Source organism: Haliotis rubra, unplaced genomic scaffold (assembly GCF_003918875.1).
Source record: "Haliotis rubra isolate DU_JTF1 unplaced genomic scaffold, ASM391887v1 Scf5, whole genome shotgun sequence".
Classification (NCBI taxonomy): domain Eukaryota; kingdom Metazoa; phylum Mollusca; class Gastropoda; order Lepetellida; family Haliotidae; genus Haliotis; species Haliotis rubra.
Window position 1 is genome coordinate 4,036,056 of NW_025767190.1, and position 16,766 is coordinate 4,052,821.

Genomic DNA, 16,766 nt, shown 5'->3' on the forward strand with positions numbered 1-16,766 from the left:
GTCGATAGGGGTAACAATGAGAAATCTGGTCCGGGAAATTGTTCAGGTTTCACATAATGTTTTGTAAGTTCTTTGAAAGTTTTACTACTAAAACTTATAGCAAGAGAGAAGACTAAACTAAACTAAATCGTGTGATTACGCCATATTGTCTTGATATGTTTCAGATTGGTTTATGAAAGGAACCCGGAGCCATTATGTCTGTATTTACTTTGTTAGAAGGCGTTCAATATTGCAAACAAAGGGGTTCTGCAGTCTAACCTGCTTACTTGCACAATAACAAAATACTCGATAGCATATTGCACGATAGACTGTTTTACCAACTGCCTGAACTGGGTATTAGAGAGAATACAACGACATTAGTACATCACTGTTATACATATAATCAGGTCAGTTAGACACATCATTCAACTAGGAGCTGACCCAAGCAGAGTCATCTCTGAGAGTGTTTCTTGTTTTATCAATGATCTTATTACAGCTCTTATATAAAGTGAGTGAGTGAGTGAGTGAGTTTAGTTGTGCACCGTATTCAGCAATATTCCAGCTATATGGCGACGGTCTGTAAGTAATATAGTTTGGACCAGATAATCCAGTGATCAACAGCATGAGAATTGTTCTACGGAAATAGGATACAATGACATGTGAGTCAACCAAGTCAGCGAGCCTGACCACCCGATACTGAAGACGAATTCTAACCCGGATCATCACGGGTCACTTATACAAAGACAATGTGGCCTTTGTGTATATAGAATGAATATTCCTACGGTTTTACTCACTGACTGCACTACACCAAGAAACTTACAAATATCACTTGATATTGTATCAAGGTGATGCCAGACATATATTCCACCAAAACAAGCAATACGTGAGTACAATTCAGCAAAGTGTGCATAACGTTATCGTATTTAAAGAGTGAACATTAGATTAGAATGACACATAAGACCAGTCTCTATGGCTGTGAATTGTTCTTTGACACGAGCAGTCATGATCTCCATCTATTGGAAGGCACATACAGACAGCTTGCAGACACTGTGCAAGAGATCTCCTCTGGAGAATTTGTAAGTTACGATCATACATACATGTATATATATATATATATATATCACTATAACAGCGCACACACCTTTAAAGACTTACCGTGCACAATATATTATCATATCGCAAACTATCGAGATATATACAGATCTTTCTTGATATGTCAAACATTTTTACATATAGATAGATAACGTATCGTGTACAATTATCATGAAACGTATTGTTGCCCAGACATACTATATTAAAGCCTATCAGTTACCTAGTTGTTGATACCGTTGATTGGCGCTTACTGAATGCAACAGCCTGTCGATGAACGAACCACGCCACAACATTTCATGCTCAAATTCATTTCCAATTTCATTTAAAAGAAATTGCTGAAACACATTGTGACACATGTTCCGTATAATGTTTTTGTTACATGTCAGTACAAAATTACTTTCAGTCATGCCATTGATCGATGGCAATGACGGCACTGATGGTTGGCAGTTCAGTAATAAATGCAATACACAGAACGTGACACATGTATATTCTGATCCTGGAAATCCAGCATTAGAGCAGTTGGGCGTAAAAATGGTTGTGGTGGTATTACAAAACTGTGGTTCAATTCTCACGGCATTGTATGTAATATATACCAGAAGCTACGCAGGGGGTTGAAATATGCTGAGAATTATTGACTGCAGTGATTGAGTTTGTTGCTCGATATTGTATACATAATTCACTCCAAGGTGCTCCCATTTTCTTCCAAATGTTCTGGATTATCTGGAGGACACTAGTATAGATGGTTTCATCGTCGTAGTTTAAAATGTGATGTATAGCAAACCAAAAAAGATCATCATCATTGTCATGATGCTTGCTAGACAGTTCTTTCAGAACTTTGCATCCACGGTGACAACATGGTGAACAGGCGTATCATCTTCTGGGGGAAATCACCTTTTACGTCTTAACGTAATAATTGTCTTTAATGGTCTCACCATTCCAGAGATTATCAACCTCTAAGATTCACAGGTGTCATTCATCACCATTTACAGTGATTAAAGAAATCATGCTCATGCTGCAGTCGAAACTTGCTTTTGTCAAAGACGTCTTGTGGATGTTGAAAGGGTTTTGTCACGTTTACTTTGGAAAGCCTAAAGGCATTACCAAGCACACCGTTCCTTCTATTCCGGAGATGTTCACAGTCCGATGTTAACATTGCTTTCAGCGACTGATATCACTCAACATCACGGATCATTTAAGAACTTTGTGAAGTCTTTGGTCAACACCGAGGATCTCAAAAGGGGAAAACGAAAGAGGGTCATCATTTCCGAACTGACGACTCAGTGTTCGCATGGATGGCTTTTTTGAGTTAGCCCTTTCAGTTGAGAATATTTGATCACTTCATATAGTCAGATTTGTCCACTTTCGTCAACGCAGTACTTAGTCTGACTGACTGACTGAGTTTGGCTTTACGCCGCTTTTAGCAATATTCCAGCAACATCACGGCGGGGGGACACCGGAAATGGGCTTCACACGTTGTACCCATGTGGGGATTCGAACCCGGGTCTTCGGCGTGACGAGCCCACGCTTTAACCACTAGACTACCCCACCGCCCTAGTACTTAGTCACTCTGATGCATGCAGAATAGGCTGTCCACTGTGTTGCCGGTTCAAATGCATGGAAAATATTGTCCTTCATAGTCGCAAATTGGATGTGGGTTTGCTTGTTTGTTGTTTAACGCCGCACTCAGCAGTATTCCAGCTATATGGCGGCAATTTGTAAATAATCGAGTATGGATCAGACAATCAGTGATCAAGAACATGAGCATCGATCTACAAAATAGGGAAACGATGACATGTGTCAACCACGTCAGCCAGTCTGACCACCGATCCCGTTAGTCGCTTTTTACGACAAGCATGGGTTACTGAAGATCAATTCTAGCCAAGATCTTCATGGGACGCAAACTGGATGTACTTTACATCTTTCATAACTTTTCAGGTGCACCTCGTAGACCGTAATACTGTCAAAATAGTGTAAGCTTCCAACATTTTCACACTAACATCTGGGAGTGTTATTTCATCTCTGGTTATTGTAATGAACCTATACAAATGTGCATCTCATCATTTGTTGGGCATCCAGTCGAAACCAACCTGGCTATAATTTACCGTGTCATGCATGCGGTTAACAACATCCGGGTAGGGTATGACACCGGAACAGCCAGTCCAGTACTGAGAGAAACGGTTCCACGAATCATCATCCATAGAAGTATTATCATGTTCTCATTTTGACGTTATCAAGGGATTCGAACATGTTGCCACAGGTTACAGTACTTATCACAAAAACATGATATATCGTTCCAGAAGATCTTACCGAACAAAAGAGAATACAGCCATGTTTGTTGGTAGCTAACAAAAAAAGTACTAATTTATTGATGGTGATATTTTTGCATCATAGATGGAGCAAAGGTTGCTGTCCTTCGCTTTTTTCAGTTCGACAACCAATGTTATTTTGGTCAAATCCCATTTTCAACTATTCTTTAGCTCGGCAGTTTAATTCAGTATGTAAATGAAAGAGAAAAATACGTCAAAGCATAAATCCTCACAGCTAGGATTGGCAAGGTATCCTCAAGGCAATGAGGCCTAACGTCATCGTTCGGATTAATATTTCATTTTACGATGGTATATATGTTTCACTTTTGTTTGATAGTAAGATGAACGTTTAATGACAAGTTGTGAATGCATTACATCGTCTCTTGTCTGTAATACCAATGGGTACTCATATCAGTATGGCGTTTTAAGGGTAGGCTTATTGGAATGTACCAGGGAAAAACCTATAGAAGTTAGAAATTGTTGTTTTTAAATAGCATCTTGATATACCATGCATGTGTGATACCTTATTACCAGTTTGGAACTATAAGCTTCAACAGTATGGCTGTACGGTATGTGTCTAGAAATGAAAACTCACAAAACATTTCCAAAGCCATCCAGCATCTCTTCTGAAGGCATGGTGTGATTCTGACTGCATCATGAACATTTGTGTATGAATTAATAATAAATTAAAATGACACCAGGTGTTCGCGAAAAGGTGTCGTATCCTGTCTATCTCGTGATATCCGTCACAAACACATGCAAAGGTAAGTCAATACTTTACTTGCAAAAATGCGAGATAATATGGGCCAAGTCACGTTAAATAATTGCATCGGACATCATTTGTGTGACCGAATTGTCCTCCATGAGTTTACCGTAAAGTTAGATAAAAGATATAGACTACACAGTTCGTATTCAGAAAGTATCTCACATTATAAGATCAGTCGGGGCGGTGGGGTAGCCTAATGGTTAAAGCGTCTGCACGTCACGCTGAAGAGCCGGGTTCGATTCCCCACATGGGTACAATGTGTGAAGCCCATTTCTGGTGTCCCCACCGTGATGTTGCTGGAATATTGCTAAAAGCGGCGTAAAATTATAATCACTCACTCACTAAGATCAGTCCTTTGTAATAGCTTTCCTTTTCTAAATAGATTGACTTTCTTATGATGATATTTCTAGTAAAGCGTAACTTGACCACTCTGAAAATTATGTGGTCAGTCCAGATGTGTTTGCAAAAGAAGTAAGCAGGTCACACTGGAACACTGGTCATTCACAATTAGCACAAGAGGTTCTCGTTTGACTGAATGTAAACCCCCTGGCGTTCTGGAAACAATCGAATGTTGATTAGACAATCCAATACCACATAGTGTATTCACTGTTTTTGTTGACAGACAAGATGATATGTTATGGCCAAACATGTACAAATATCAATAATAATTTGTATACCTTTCAGCTCTAGATACAACTAGCTACAACGCCGACCTTATTAAAAAAACGGTTATCCAAACTAGAAACAATATTCACTCTGTCAAGGGCATCAGGTAATGGAATATTCTAACAAATCAAATTATGAAAAATATTTTTCGACATCTAAAAAAATAAACAACCAGCACTATTCATAACTGACAAATGTCCATAATGCCGTCCAATACCTCGACAGTGTTTATACAAATATAAGCAACACATCCATTTCCATAACCGCAATAAATCTGTACTCCTAACAGAGCCAGCTGTAATTCCGAAAATATCCCACGCAGTTGGTCCATGAATCACCGTCCAATACCAGATGTTCAGGAAAACAAACTAAGTGGAATCAAACTAATTTATAATAACATTATTATTAATATTCAGAGAATCAATAAATTCTTCCCAGGCTAGAAAGCAGTTAACAGTTTGCGATAACATCCTGTCCAAACATAATTATAGTATGGATCTGAACAGTTACCTAACTGCCTTCAAGTGGATCCTTAACTTCACAGCTTTTCTGAGGTAGTAACCACTTTGACAATATAGAGGAAATTAAAAGTAAATCCTGTATTTAAATGTACAAAAGGTGAATCTCTAGTTTGTATATGGATCGTACAATTGTACATCACTTCTTGTACAAACCGAACACACCGTGAGTATAAGAATACGTTACAGTGACGGAAGTTATATTTCATCTCTTTGGTAAAGTACAAATTTTAGTATTTTTGGGGTGGGGCCAAATCTAAGATTGAACCCAAACTAGGAACATGTTATAACATATGTTCAACGGAACTATGTGTGATGTCTGTGTTGACAATAAATTTACAGATAAATGTGGAAAAATGAAACATTCATTTTTCACTTTACAAAAAGGCGTGAATAAGTGAACAAAGTATATAGTGACATTTTACTTCAAATCTCCATTAATACGTTACAGGAATGTAATTGCAAGCCCAGCGTCAGCTGTATCAATAGCAGCAACGTAATTAACAGATGGGAAATCGACGGATTATGACAGATGCTGTGGGCAAGACCTTCGTAAATGATAGAACAAATCAGTTGACAATTCTTGTGTTTCCCCGGACGTCAAATGACGTGACGTTGGATAACACGTCCAGGTAATCCATCTGCCAGGGGTTTGCTATTGTTATGTAATGCTTCGTGAGTCCGGACCAGGGAATTAGTTCTACAACAGCTGTAAAATGTGTAGCGAAACTTGGACTTTGAAAACCTAAAAGAACTAAACGATTTTTTACCAGCCACTTGGCATATACTACCTATGTTAGTGTTAGTGTGTGTGTGTGCGTGCGTGTGCGTATCAGTGTCTATGTGTGTGACTTTTACCTTTGCACTGGAATACAATGTAACTTTAATATTCAACCACCAAGTTGAAATCCACCAAGTATAAAAATGCCAACCGAAGTTAGTTAGGTCTTTGGCATTTAGAAGTGCTACACATAAGGAAGATAGTTTTATGGATGTCAACTTCTTTCTTATGAGGAACACAACGTTTCGGAGTATATCCTTACTCCTTCATCAGGTGAATGAAGGAGTAAGGATATACTCCGAAACATTGTGTTCCTCTTAATGAAGAGGTTGACATCTATAAAACTCTTTTCCGAAAATTAGTTAATTACAAACCTAGCTGTTTAAATAACGTGAATGATTTGAATAGTTTAGTACATGGATATTAGGATTCTGTAATGTGTTCTAGACATAACAGGTCTTGAAGCATGGATGCTACAGTTGAAAGCGATTTCAGGTAAACTGTCCTGTTTGCGAATGGCGAAAGACCTACCTGACATATCGTCACAAAGTCGCCACAGGCCCGTGTACGAACCATGGAGATAATAGTCTTCCGTGACATTAGACTGCGGATTCGTCTGAACTAAAACCTTGTATATTGGCGTTGTGTTGGACAGCTGGAGGATGGTGTAAGTATCCAGACTTTCGTTCAGAGACTTCAAGACGGTTTGATCAAACGTGTAGCTCTGCCAGGCGTCCACGGAAACTGCTATCATTATCATCATGGCGGACAGGGCTCCAAAGAAGATGGCATTCGCCATCAGAATTATCAACGGCGAAGCCATCATCGTATAGCATCCTACGGGTCACCAAACTGAAGCGGTGTCTAACAGAGTCGTGATGCCAGCTCCCCGTCTTCCCGATAGTCCCCAGGCCGTGGTTACAACACTTATTATTCGTGTCACGAACGACCCTTTACGTGAGAGAGTTCAAGTCGGTTATGAATGGTTAAATATTTATCCAGTATGTCCACGTCACGCTGGAGAGAGCACCCAGGAGAGAGAATGAAAGTCCCCTCTCGTACTGTTTTCAGCCTGGTGTGATTCCCACTTCTATAGGTGTCTCAGACACCAACAACGTCCAACAACCTCCCCGACTCGTCCCGTCCTGTTGGAGACAATCAGTCCAGAACAACGCTCCCGGGCGTATAACACTATTGCGAAGTGGCTTGTCGCCGCGTTATATCGGGCATGTTTCTATGGCAGCAAGAGCCGGCAAAGCATACCTTTCATCAAACAGGCATCGATTGTTTCTACCTGGCTGCGTTGTGGCATTTTGTCTTTAATTTGGCACGACGTGCGTTGGCTGTCGGGAACTGCAAAGGACAGCAGTTCTTCCGTGTGTGTGGAACAACCTGGGTGTTGGTGGATGGGTGTGTAGGAGGGATAGTTGATAAATGGGACCCTCTGATTAATTATGGTGGTGCTAAACATGCTGTTGTCCTTTAGGCGTTTCAATCATCCGAATGATTTGTGATGTCACCAACGGGGAATGAAGCACCCAGTCGTATGCGGAGCCAGAATTCCTTGCGACCCTTGGGAAAACCAAAATCCTACGTCCTCGGGTTCGGCCCAATGGGTAAACTTCTTAAACCTGTGATTCATATCCTCCCCCCCAATACAACGAATACAGAAAGCAATTATTCTGCAGTATTTGTCAAATATATAAAACTATGTAAAAACTGTTTTTCAATCATTATGGGAAGTCTGCGTAAATATAGGGTTTCAACCTCTTCATTATAACATGGATGTAAATGTTAAATAGACTGGTCCCTCTCCCGATGATAGGTACAAAAACATCATATAGTTCCAACTCCAGTCATTAAGCTATATATCCTTGACCTTTGACCCTTTAGTATCTTCTGTTTATGTGGTTATTAGCGAATCTAATCAACATCCATTTATCATCCGTAATTCCATCCAGTATCACGTTGTCGTGGCAACGTCACCTTTGTCTTTAATGAAGGACAGCCACTGACCAACTTCAGGCAAGATACATTTATTGCGGTGAGTTATTATATTGAATACAGCAATACTGAGACGAGTTCTGTAGTAGTTATAAACAGTGTATAAACAATAATCAGTTACAATGAGCTCAAATCCCAACTATTCGATTAGATACATGTTGACGCAGAAGATGATCACGTGACCCACCAGTAAACTGAAACACAGGATATCCGGTTTTCCTGGCACGTGTTTGAACGACTCCAAGGTAATCGATTAATTAAGTAGGGATGGAGTTTGAAATCGGGTGATAAGTTTCAGCTAAAATAACTATGTGCCATGTAGTGTATTATCAGTTCACTTTAACAAGTGCGAAGAAAATACAAGCCGATTTATCATACATGAGTTGCTGTTGTATGAATTGAACAATTGATTAACAGTGAAAAATTCCCGTGGTTATTCATAAGAAATCGACCCGTGAAGATCCGGATTAGATCTGATCTTCAGGAACCCATGCTTGTCATGAGAGGCGAAACGACTAACGGGATCGGGTGAGGCTCGCTGACCTGGTTGATTTTACGTATTTGGATGTTCATGCTGTTGATCACTGGATTGTCTGGTTCAGACTCGATTATTTACAGATAGCTGCCATATAGCTGGAATATTGCTGGGTGCGGCGTTAAACAACAAACTAACTAACAAACAAAACATAAGAAGTCTCTGCCTAAATTCCGACGGTAGCATCTGTCTGTGATTCACTTTCAAATAGAGATGATACCAGACGTTCCCCAAAAGGTAAACATACCTGCCCTAGCATTGACACCCCTCAAAAACACATGCAGGGGCAAGGCAACCACCGTTCCAAATGTTAGCCATGAGTTAGGCCTCACTACTGCGTTGGCAGTTTGGACACTTTCCAAAGCATCCATTGAACGAAACATTATATATTTATGTGCATGGCATGATCCTTTAAAGACTGTTAATTAATATTTAATGTCTATCTTCGGTTCTCAGTCTCGGTGTGCTAATACATGTTGCCAAGCACTCAAACCTGTTTTCATAAAGATCGTACCAACTTGAAATTATCTTCGATTAAGTCAATAGGCAGTCGTGATATGAGAATATGTAACGGTAAATGACATATGGACAAGGTCATCAGATGGTTATGTAAGACGTCGCAGTATGTGTTCCCAGTGTCTATGGGCACGGCAAGGAGCGTCAGCGGGGGATATCATGGCTTTCCAACCTGGACGTCACATACATCACACCGCAGTTGTGCCGCTGTTTCTGCGCTTTCAGTCTGTGCACATCAATGACCATTAAAGTTGTGTGAGAGAAGCTGAATATTATAATTGCTCTCCAATGATACATTATAAATTTATTATGATTGTAACTTCATCAAAACATGTCGTTTTCCCATGTGTCAATATCGTCTCCATTATGTAACAGTGCTCGGGGCTATCTGAGAGAATCTTGTCAAGTAACGTGTACAATAAGCAGGCAGATAAATCGATTCAGCACGAGGCAAAATGCGGAGGACTGCAGCTTGCAGGCGAAGCGCTCTGAAAATATGCATTTAGACACAGTGACAGGTTACAGAAGGCTCCTACAAGTGACAGAACGTTTAACTGGTGTTTTCACGAAATGATTATCTAAAATAAGGTCATGTCAGTTGTGGCAACTGCTGTCTTCATGTTGGTAAAACACATCATTACGTTTAGGGGGCAGATATGCCAGGAGTCGTGGACGGGGGCGAATGTGGAGTTCGAACACACTTCACTTCTATCTCTTCTGTAGGCCAGTCATCTCTGCTTTGTAGGATGGTCAAGTCCTGTTCCGCAACAGCAAGACATTCTTAGTCTTCGTCAAAACTGTCACCATGCAAAGATGTTTTTTTCAGTTTTGAAACACAAGGTAGTCACAAGTTGTCAGATCTGATGAATAGGGAGGATAGGGATATCCACATCCTGGCACGCAGCCATTGCAACATAACTGGTGTAAAGTGGAACATTGTCCCGATGGAGGGGAACACCATGATGAAATATGTCGAGATGCTCTTCAATATGATGGCATAATATTCACTATACACAGTTGTACCCGTGGTAAATTCTGTTTGATTTGTTTTCTTTAACGACGTATTAATGTTCCAGATATTTGAGTCTGGTCTGTAAATGAACGAGTCTGGGCCAGACATTCCAGTGACAGACATCTATCTACACAGGATACTATGACATGCATCGGCCAATTCAGAATGCTTGACCATGCGATCCAAATGTCGCCTCTTACGACGTGGATTTGCCAAAGACCAATTCTAATCCGGATCTTCAAGTGTGCCGTGGCAAATAATCTGCATGTATTATATCTTTGATTTGGCCATAGCTGACCTGGTTACAGTACACGTGTTGACCTCAGGAATCAGGAAATCCTATATTCATTCATTACTTATTTTATGCACGCTTTAATCATTCAATGACAAATAATTGTTTTGTTGATTGAATTTTCATCCTGTTTGATAAAAATCTTTGTCGAACGTCGCACAACATTTTATTTGGTTGTGTTTACATTCATCCAGTAAATCCATCGGTAAAGAATGATTCTAGATTGTTGAACGGATTGGACTATTTGGAAGACTGCTTATTGTCGTGTTTATCCGACATTGACATTTCGGACACTCGGTGCATCATCATGGGTGATCTGAAAGCGAGGACTTGGAACCTGAGAGACAATATTCTACGTGATGATGATAAATAAATCCCGATTCTCGAAGATATGGAATACATCTCTGACAGTTTTCAAACACCTAGGAAAAGCTTAGATAACATTGTGAGTTCTTATGGTACAGATTTAATAGACCTCTGTTGTTCGTTGAATGTTCACATGATGAATGGCCGATGTGAATCTGATCCTAACGGTGATATGACATGTTATACTGCCAGTGGCACCAGCCTTGATGATTACTGCTTATGTTCCTCTGATCTGTTTGATATAGATCATGACTTTCAGACTGATACCCGATGTGAATCGGACCATCTGCCGATTGTATTGACCTTTCGAACGAAAATACATCGTGACAAAGTTGACGTGAATGACAATGAAGAAATTTCTGTTCTTAAACTTAAATGGAAGGAAGAAAAGATATACGATTATTCAGGTAGCCTCACATGTGAATTGTCATCTTATGGCATTCATGACTTCACAAGCGATGTTCTGAGGAGTGTAGACGACGCTGTCTCAAAACTAACTTCCTGTATAACCCGTAGTGCAGAACAGTGTGGTATGCGAGTCCACGGAGGTTTGTCCTCTCAACCTCGTAGTGCTTAGTGGTATGACGGGAGTGTAGACACTTGAAACAGCTTAAATATTCAAACTTGGACATGTTCAGGAAAACTGGCATCTCTTTATATTGGACTGAATTTCGTTTATTAAGAAACTCGTATCGACATCTATGTCGTCTGAAGAAAGAACGACACGAGGAGGAGCAGGTTAACATGCTGTCTAGCAGCTGTTGTAATTCCAGAACATTTTGGAGTCATATTAAACAACTGACAAAACCAAAATGTAGCACATCAAACTCAATATCAGCGACTGAATAGGTGTCATATTTTGGAACTGATTTAATACCATAAGCACTAACATTGATCAAGATCATCTCAATAAAGCTGATCAGTTTGTGAAAGAACATGATGACAAAACTTGTAGTGCTTGTAATGATGATGGCGGTAACCACATATTAAACAGTGAAATATCGAACGTTGAAATTCTTCAGGCTATTGACAATCTCAGTGTTGGGAAAGCGCCTGGACCTGATGCAGTTACACCTGAGATGATTAAATCTTGTAAATCTGAACTGTTAAAGAATATATCTCCCACTGTTTTATTTAAGATTTTTGATATACAGATAAAACCAATTTTACTTTATTCTAGTGAGGTATGGAGATTTTCTAAAATTGAATATGTTGAACGTTTTCACATTAAGTTTTGTAAATATGTTTTAGGTGTTGGGTATTATGTCTCAAATGATGTTGCTGTGGGTGAATGTTGTAGACATGGTCTGTTTATTGAATATGATAAACGATGTATTACTTTTTGGTTAAAATGTTAGCAATGCCAACTGTTAGATATCCAATACAATGCTATTTATTATGTAAATCATTAGATGAATGTAATCGTATAACGTTGGCATCAAAGGTTAACACTTACTATTTAGTTATGGCTTTGGTTCAGTGTGGATCACACATGAAGTGGGTGATATAAACATGTTTCTTAATACTTTTGTACAAAGACTTAAAGACTGCAATCAACAAAATTTGTGATTCAAGTAAATTATCTAATTATAAAGAATATAAATCTCTTTTGTCAATTGATTATTATTTGTGTGCTCTCCCAGAAAGAGAATACAGAAGACTTTTATGTTTATTACGAATATGTGAGCTCCCTTTAATGGTTAATACATTCCCCGCAGTACTAGAATATGTACATTTTGTGTGTTAGGTTGTGTAGAAGATGAATATCACTTCCTTCTAAAATGTCCATTGTATGACTATCTCAGATCCAAATATATACCAAGATATTATTGTAATTCACCCACGATGTTTAAGTTTGAAATGCTTTTAACATGTAATAAGATAAATATTTTGTTATATGTTGCAAAGTTTATTAAGGAAGCAAAGTTTATTAAGGAAGCTCTTTTTCTCAGAAATTCCCATCTGTCATTAAGTGATTATTTTGTATTATGTTGTACATGGACCGTTGGCCTTTATACCGAATAAAAGAATTGAATTGTATTGAATTGTATTTTGGGCCGATGGCCTTTATATTGAATAAAACTGCCTGTCTGTCTGATTTAAGAATCTGGTCACGGGAATATTCGATACCTTCAAGGAATCCATTGACCACGAACCCGGCGTATATGTATATTGTACATTCAGTTATCTACACAAGTAACACCACGACACCCGGACCGACACGAGTAGTTACGAATGATGTAACCCGTGGTGTCCTGTCACGATGGCCCAACTGTAAGTCTGGTTGTAGATCGCATCAGTCATGTACGGCAGGACATGCTTACCCTGTCTCGAATACCTGGTGTCATCACTGATTTTCAGGGTTCCATTCATATTTCAAAGTTATTTTTCCACCCCAAATGCAACCTGTTTCTGAAGGAAGTCAGGAATGGGTATTCTGTTGAACCGACGTTGTTCTGGTTTCAGGTATACTTAGATGGAGTTTTCGGACAAATGCACGTTACAATATGTACATCTTTAAAACAGCTGTATTGAGTTCCACAGGAATTGGCTGGTGGTTGACGCCTACCTCGTCACGTCAAAAATCGGATCATATTTCTGATATCTTAGTGATGGAACACTGCTAAGAGCGGCGTTAAACTCGATCCGCTCATTCTCTCGTGACAGATAAGACGGTGTAGCCTACATACACTGTGAACCCTGTGAGCTAAGTAAACAGTGAGGACTTACGTGTAACTTTACTTCACCAATTTCTTAATGAACTTAGAAACTTGATATTTTTCAGCCGCATATGTAAAACCAAATATTATGGAATCAAACTATGCGCCAATATTATTTTTTGGGGTGAAAATTAACACTTCACAGTGATGTAACGTTTATGACAGTTGTTTCGTTGTTTTTCAGCAGTCTGAGGCATACTGTTTTTCATGTATTTGATAGACAATGAATTGTTTTATATTCTTTGATTAGATCTCAGTCAAAGTCAGCGGGGCGTCCATGTTAAACTGCAGCATGGTATCTCAGCACTATACAACTGGCATACAACTACCCAAGCAACCACACACAGGTGCATGCATGTCGCTACGCAACTGAAATAAGGCTTGATTGCCATATTACGCTCCATTTCACCCGACTGCACTCATGTACATGTACAAACTGTCTTTTTTGTTAGGCAGCTGTGTTTCGGCTTCTCGTCCGCTTGCCTAATTGGTCTAACCGTCCTGTCTTACCCTGCAAGATCATATCCCTCGCTTTGGCCTATTTATATCACAGCAGCAGATAATATTGCATTCAGTTGGCGTCGGGTATTTGCCAGACATTAGCTAGTCGTTATCGTCGTTCCCCCATTAAAACCACATATATCTGTCATACCTGTGCTGTCGGCGACTCGGCTCGCCATGGGACATGTGAAGGGGAAGGCTGCGTATTCCTGGCGTTATAGAAGCAGTGGGACATATTTATGATTCCGTTTTTGATATGTTTGTTGTCATGTGGTATGTGGCCATGTGGTATGTCGTCATGTGGTATGTCATCAGGTGGTATATGACCATGTGGTATGTTGCCATGTGGTATGTTGTCGTGTGGTATGTCGTCATATGGTATGTCGTCATGTGGTATGTCGTCATGTGGTATGTCGTCATATTGTATGTCGTTATATGGTATGTTATCTTGTGGTATGTGGCCATGTGGAATGTTGTCATATGGTATGTTGTCAAATGGTATGTCGTCATGTGGTATGTCGTCGGATGGTATGTCATCATGTGGTATGAGGCCATGTGGTATGCTGTCATATGGTATGTCGTCATGTGGTATGTCATCAGGTGGTATATGACCATGAGGTATGTTGCCATGTGGTATGTCGTCATGTGGTATGTCGTCATGTGGTATGTCGTCTTATGGTATGTCGTTATATGGTATGTCGTCATATGGTATGTGGCCATGTGGTATGTCATCATATGTTATGTCGTCATGTGGTATGTCGTCATGTGTATGTCATGTGGTATGTCGTCATGTGGTATGTCGTTGTCATTTGGTATGTCGTCATGTGGTATGTCGTCATGTGTATGTCATGTGGTATGTCGTCATTTGGTATGTCGTCATGTGGTATGTCGTCATGTGTATGTCATGTGGTATGTCACCATATGGTATGTCGTCATGTGGTATGTCGTCATGTGGTATGTTGTTATGTGGTATGTCGTCATGTGGTATGTCATCATGTGGTATGTGGTCATGTGGTATGTGGTCATGTGGTATTTCGTCATGTGGTATGTCGTCATATGGTATGTCGTCATGTGGTATGTTGTCATGTGGTATGTCGCCATATGGTATGTCGCCATATGGTATGTCGTTATATGGTATGTCATTATGTGGCCATGTGGAATGTTGTCATATGGTATGTCGTCATATGGTATGTCGTCATGTTGTATGTTGTCATATGGTATGTCATGTAGTATGGCGTCATTTGGCATGTCGTCATATGGTTTGTCGTCATGTGGTATGTCGTCATGTGGTATGTGGCCATGTGGTATGTCGTCATATGGTATGTCGTCATATGGTATGTGGCCATATGGTATGTCGTCATATGGTATGTCATCATGTGGTATGTCGTTATATGGTATGCCATCATGTGGTATGTGGCCATGTGGAATGTTATCATATGGTATGTCGTCATGTGGTATGTCGTCATGTGGTGTGTCGTCATGTGGTATGTCGTCATGTGGTATGTCGTCATGTGGTCGTCATGTGGTATGTCGTCATGTGGTATGTCGTCATGCGGTATGTCGTCATGTGGTATGTCGTCATGTGTATGTCATGTGGTATGTCGTCATGTGGTATGCCGTCATGTGGTATGTCGTCATGTGGTATGTCGTCATGTGTATGTCATGTGGTATGTCACCATATCGTATGTCGTCATGTGGTATGTCGTCATGTGGTATGTTGTTATGTGGTATGTGGTCATGTGGTATGTCGTCATGTGGTATGTCTTCATGTGGTATGTGGTCATGTGGTATGTGGTCATGTGGTATGTCATCATGTGGTATGTCGTCATATGGTATGTCGTCATATGGTATGTCGTCATGTGGTATGTTGTCATGTGGTATGTAGACATATTGTATGTGGCCATATGGTATGTCGTTATATGGTATGTCATTATGTGGCCATGTGGAATGTTGTCATATGGTATGTCGTCATATGGTATGTCATCATGTTGTATGTTGTCATATGGTATGTCATGTAGTTTGGCGTCATTTGGCATGTCGTCATATGGTTTGTCGTCATGTGGTATGTGGTCATGTGGTATGTGGCCATGTGGTATGTCGTCATATGGTATGTCGTCATATGGTATGTGGCCATGTGGTATGTCGCCATGTGGTATGTCGCAGAATGCGAACATGGATCAGTCTTTGTTGGTGAAGCTTCTGATAATCTAAAGTATTAAAACGGGGCCCACAAGAAAAATGGTCGAAAGAAAGGTGTGCAGAGTTGCGTTCCTTACCTGTGCGAGAATGCACTTGTAGACTCATAACGTAATGGTATGTCATCATGTGGTATGTGGCCATGTGGTATGTTGTCATGTGGTATGTCGTTACAATATGTACATCTTAAAAACAGCTGTATTGAGTTCCACAGGAATTGGCTGGTGGTTGACGCTTACCTCGTCACGTCAAAAATCGGATCACATTTCTGATATCTTATTGATGGAACACTGCTAAGAGCGGCGTTAAACTCGATCCGCTCATTCTCTCGTGACAGATAAGACGGTGTAGCCTACATACACTGTGAACCCTGTGAGCTAAGTAAACAGTGAGGACTTACGTGTAACTTTACTTAACCAATTTCTTAATGAACTTAGAAACTTGATATTTTTCAGCCGCATATGTAAAACCAAATATTATGGAATCAAACTATGCGCCAATATTATTTTTTGGGGT

At 40.0% G+C, this 16,766-nt stretch overlaps 1 protein-coding gene across 1 annotated transcript in view; it reads right to left on the reverse strand.

Moving 5' to 3' along the window:
• The window catches only part of LOC124291751, a 28,847-nt gene extending 21,446 nt beyond the window's left edge, over positions 1 to 7,401 (reverse strand). The window contains exon 1 of the mRNA XM_046728823.1: positions 6,640 to 7,401. Coding sequence (XP_046584779.1) covers positions 6,640 to 6,934 — 295 coding nt within the window. The 5' untranslated portion in view covers positions 6,935 to 7,401. The remainder of the gene's footprint in view (positions 1 to 6,639) is intronic.
• Between the last annotated feature and the right edge of the window lie 9,365 nt (positions 7,402 to 16,766).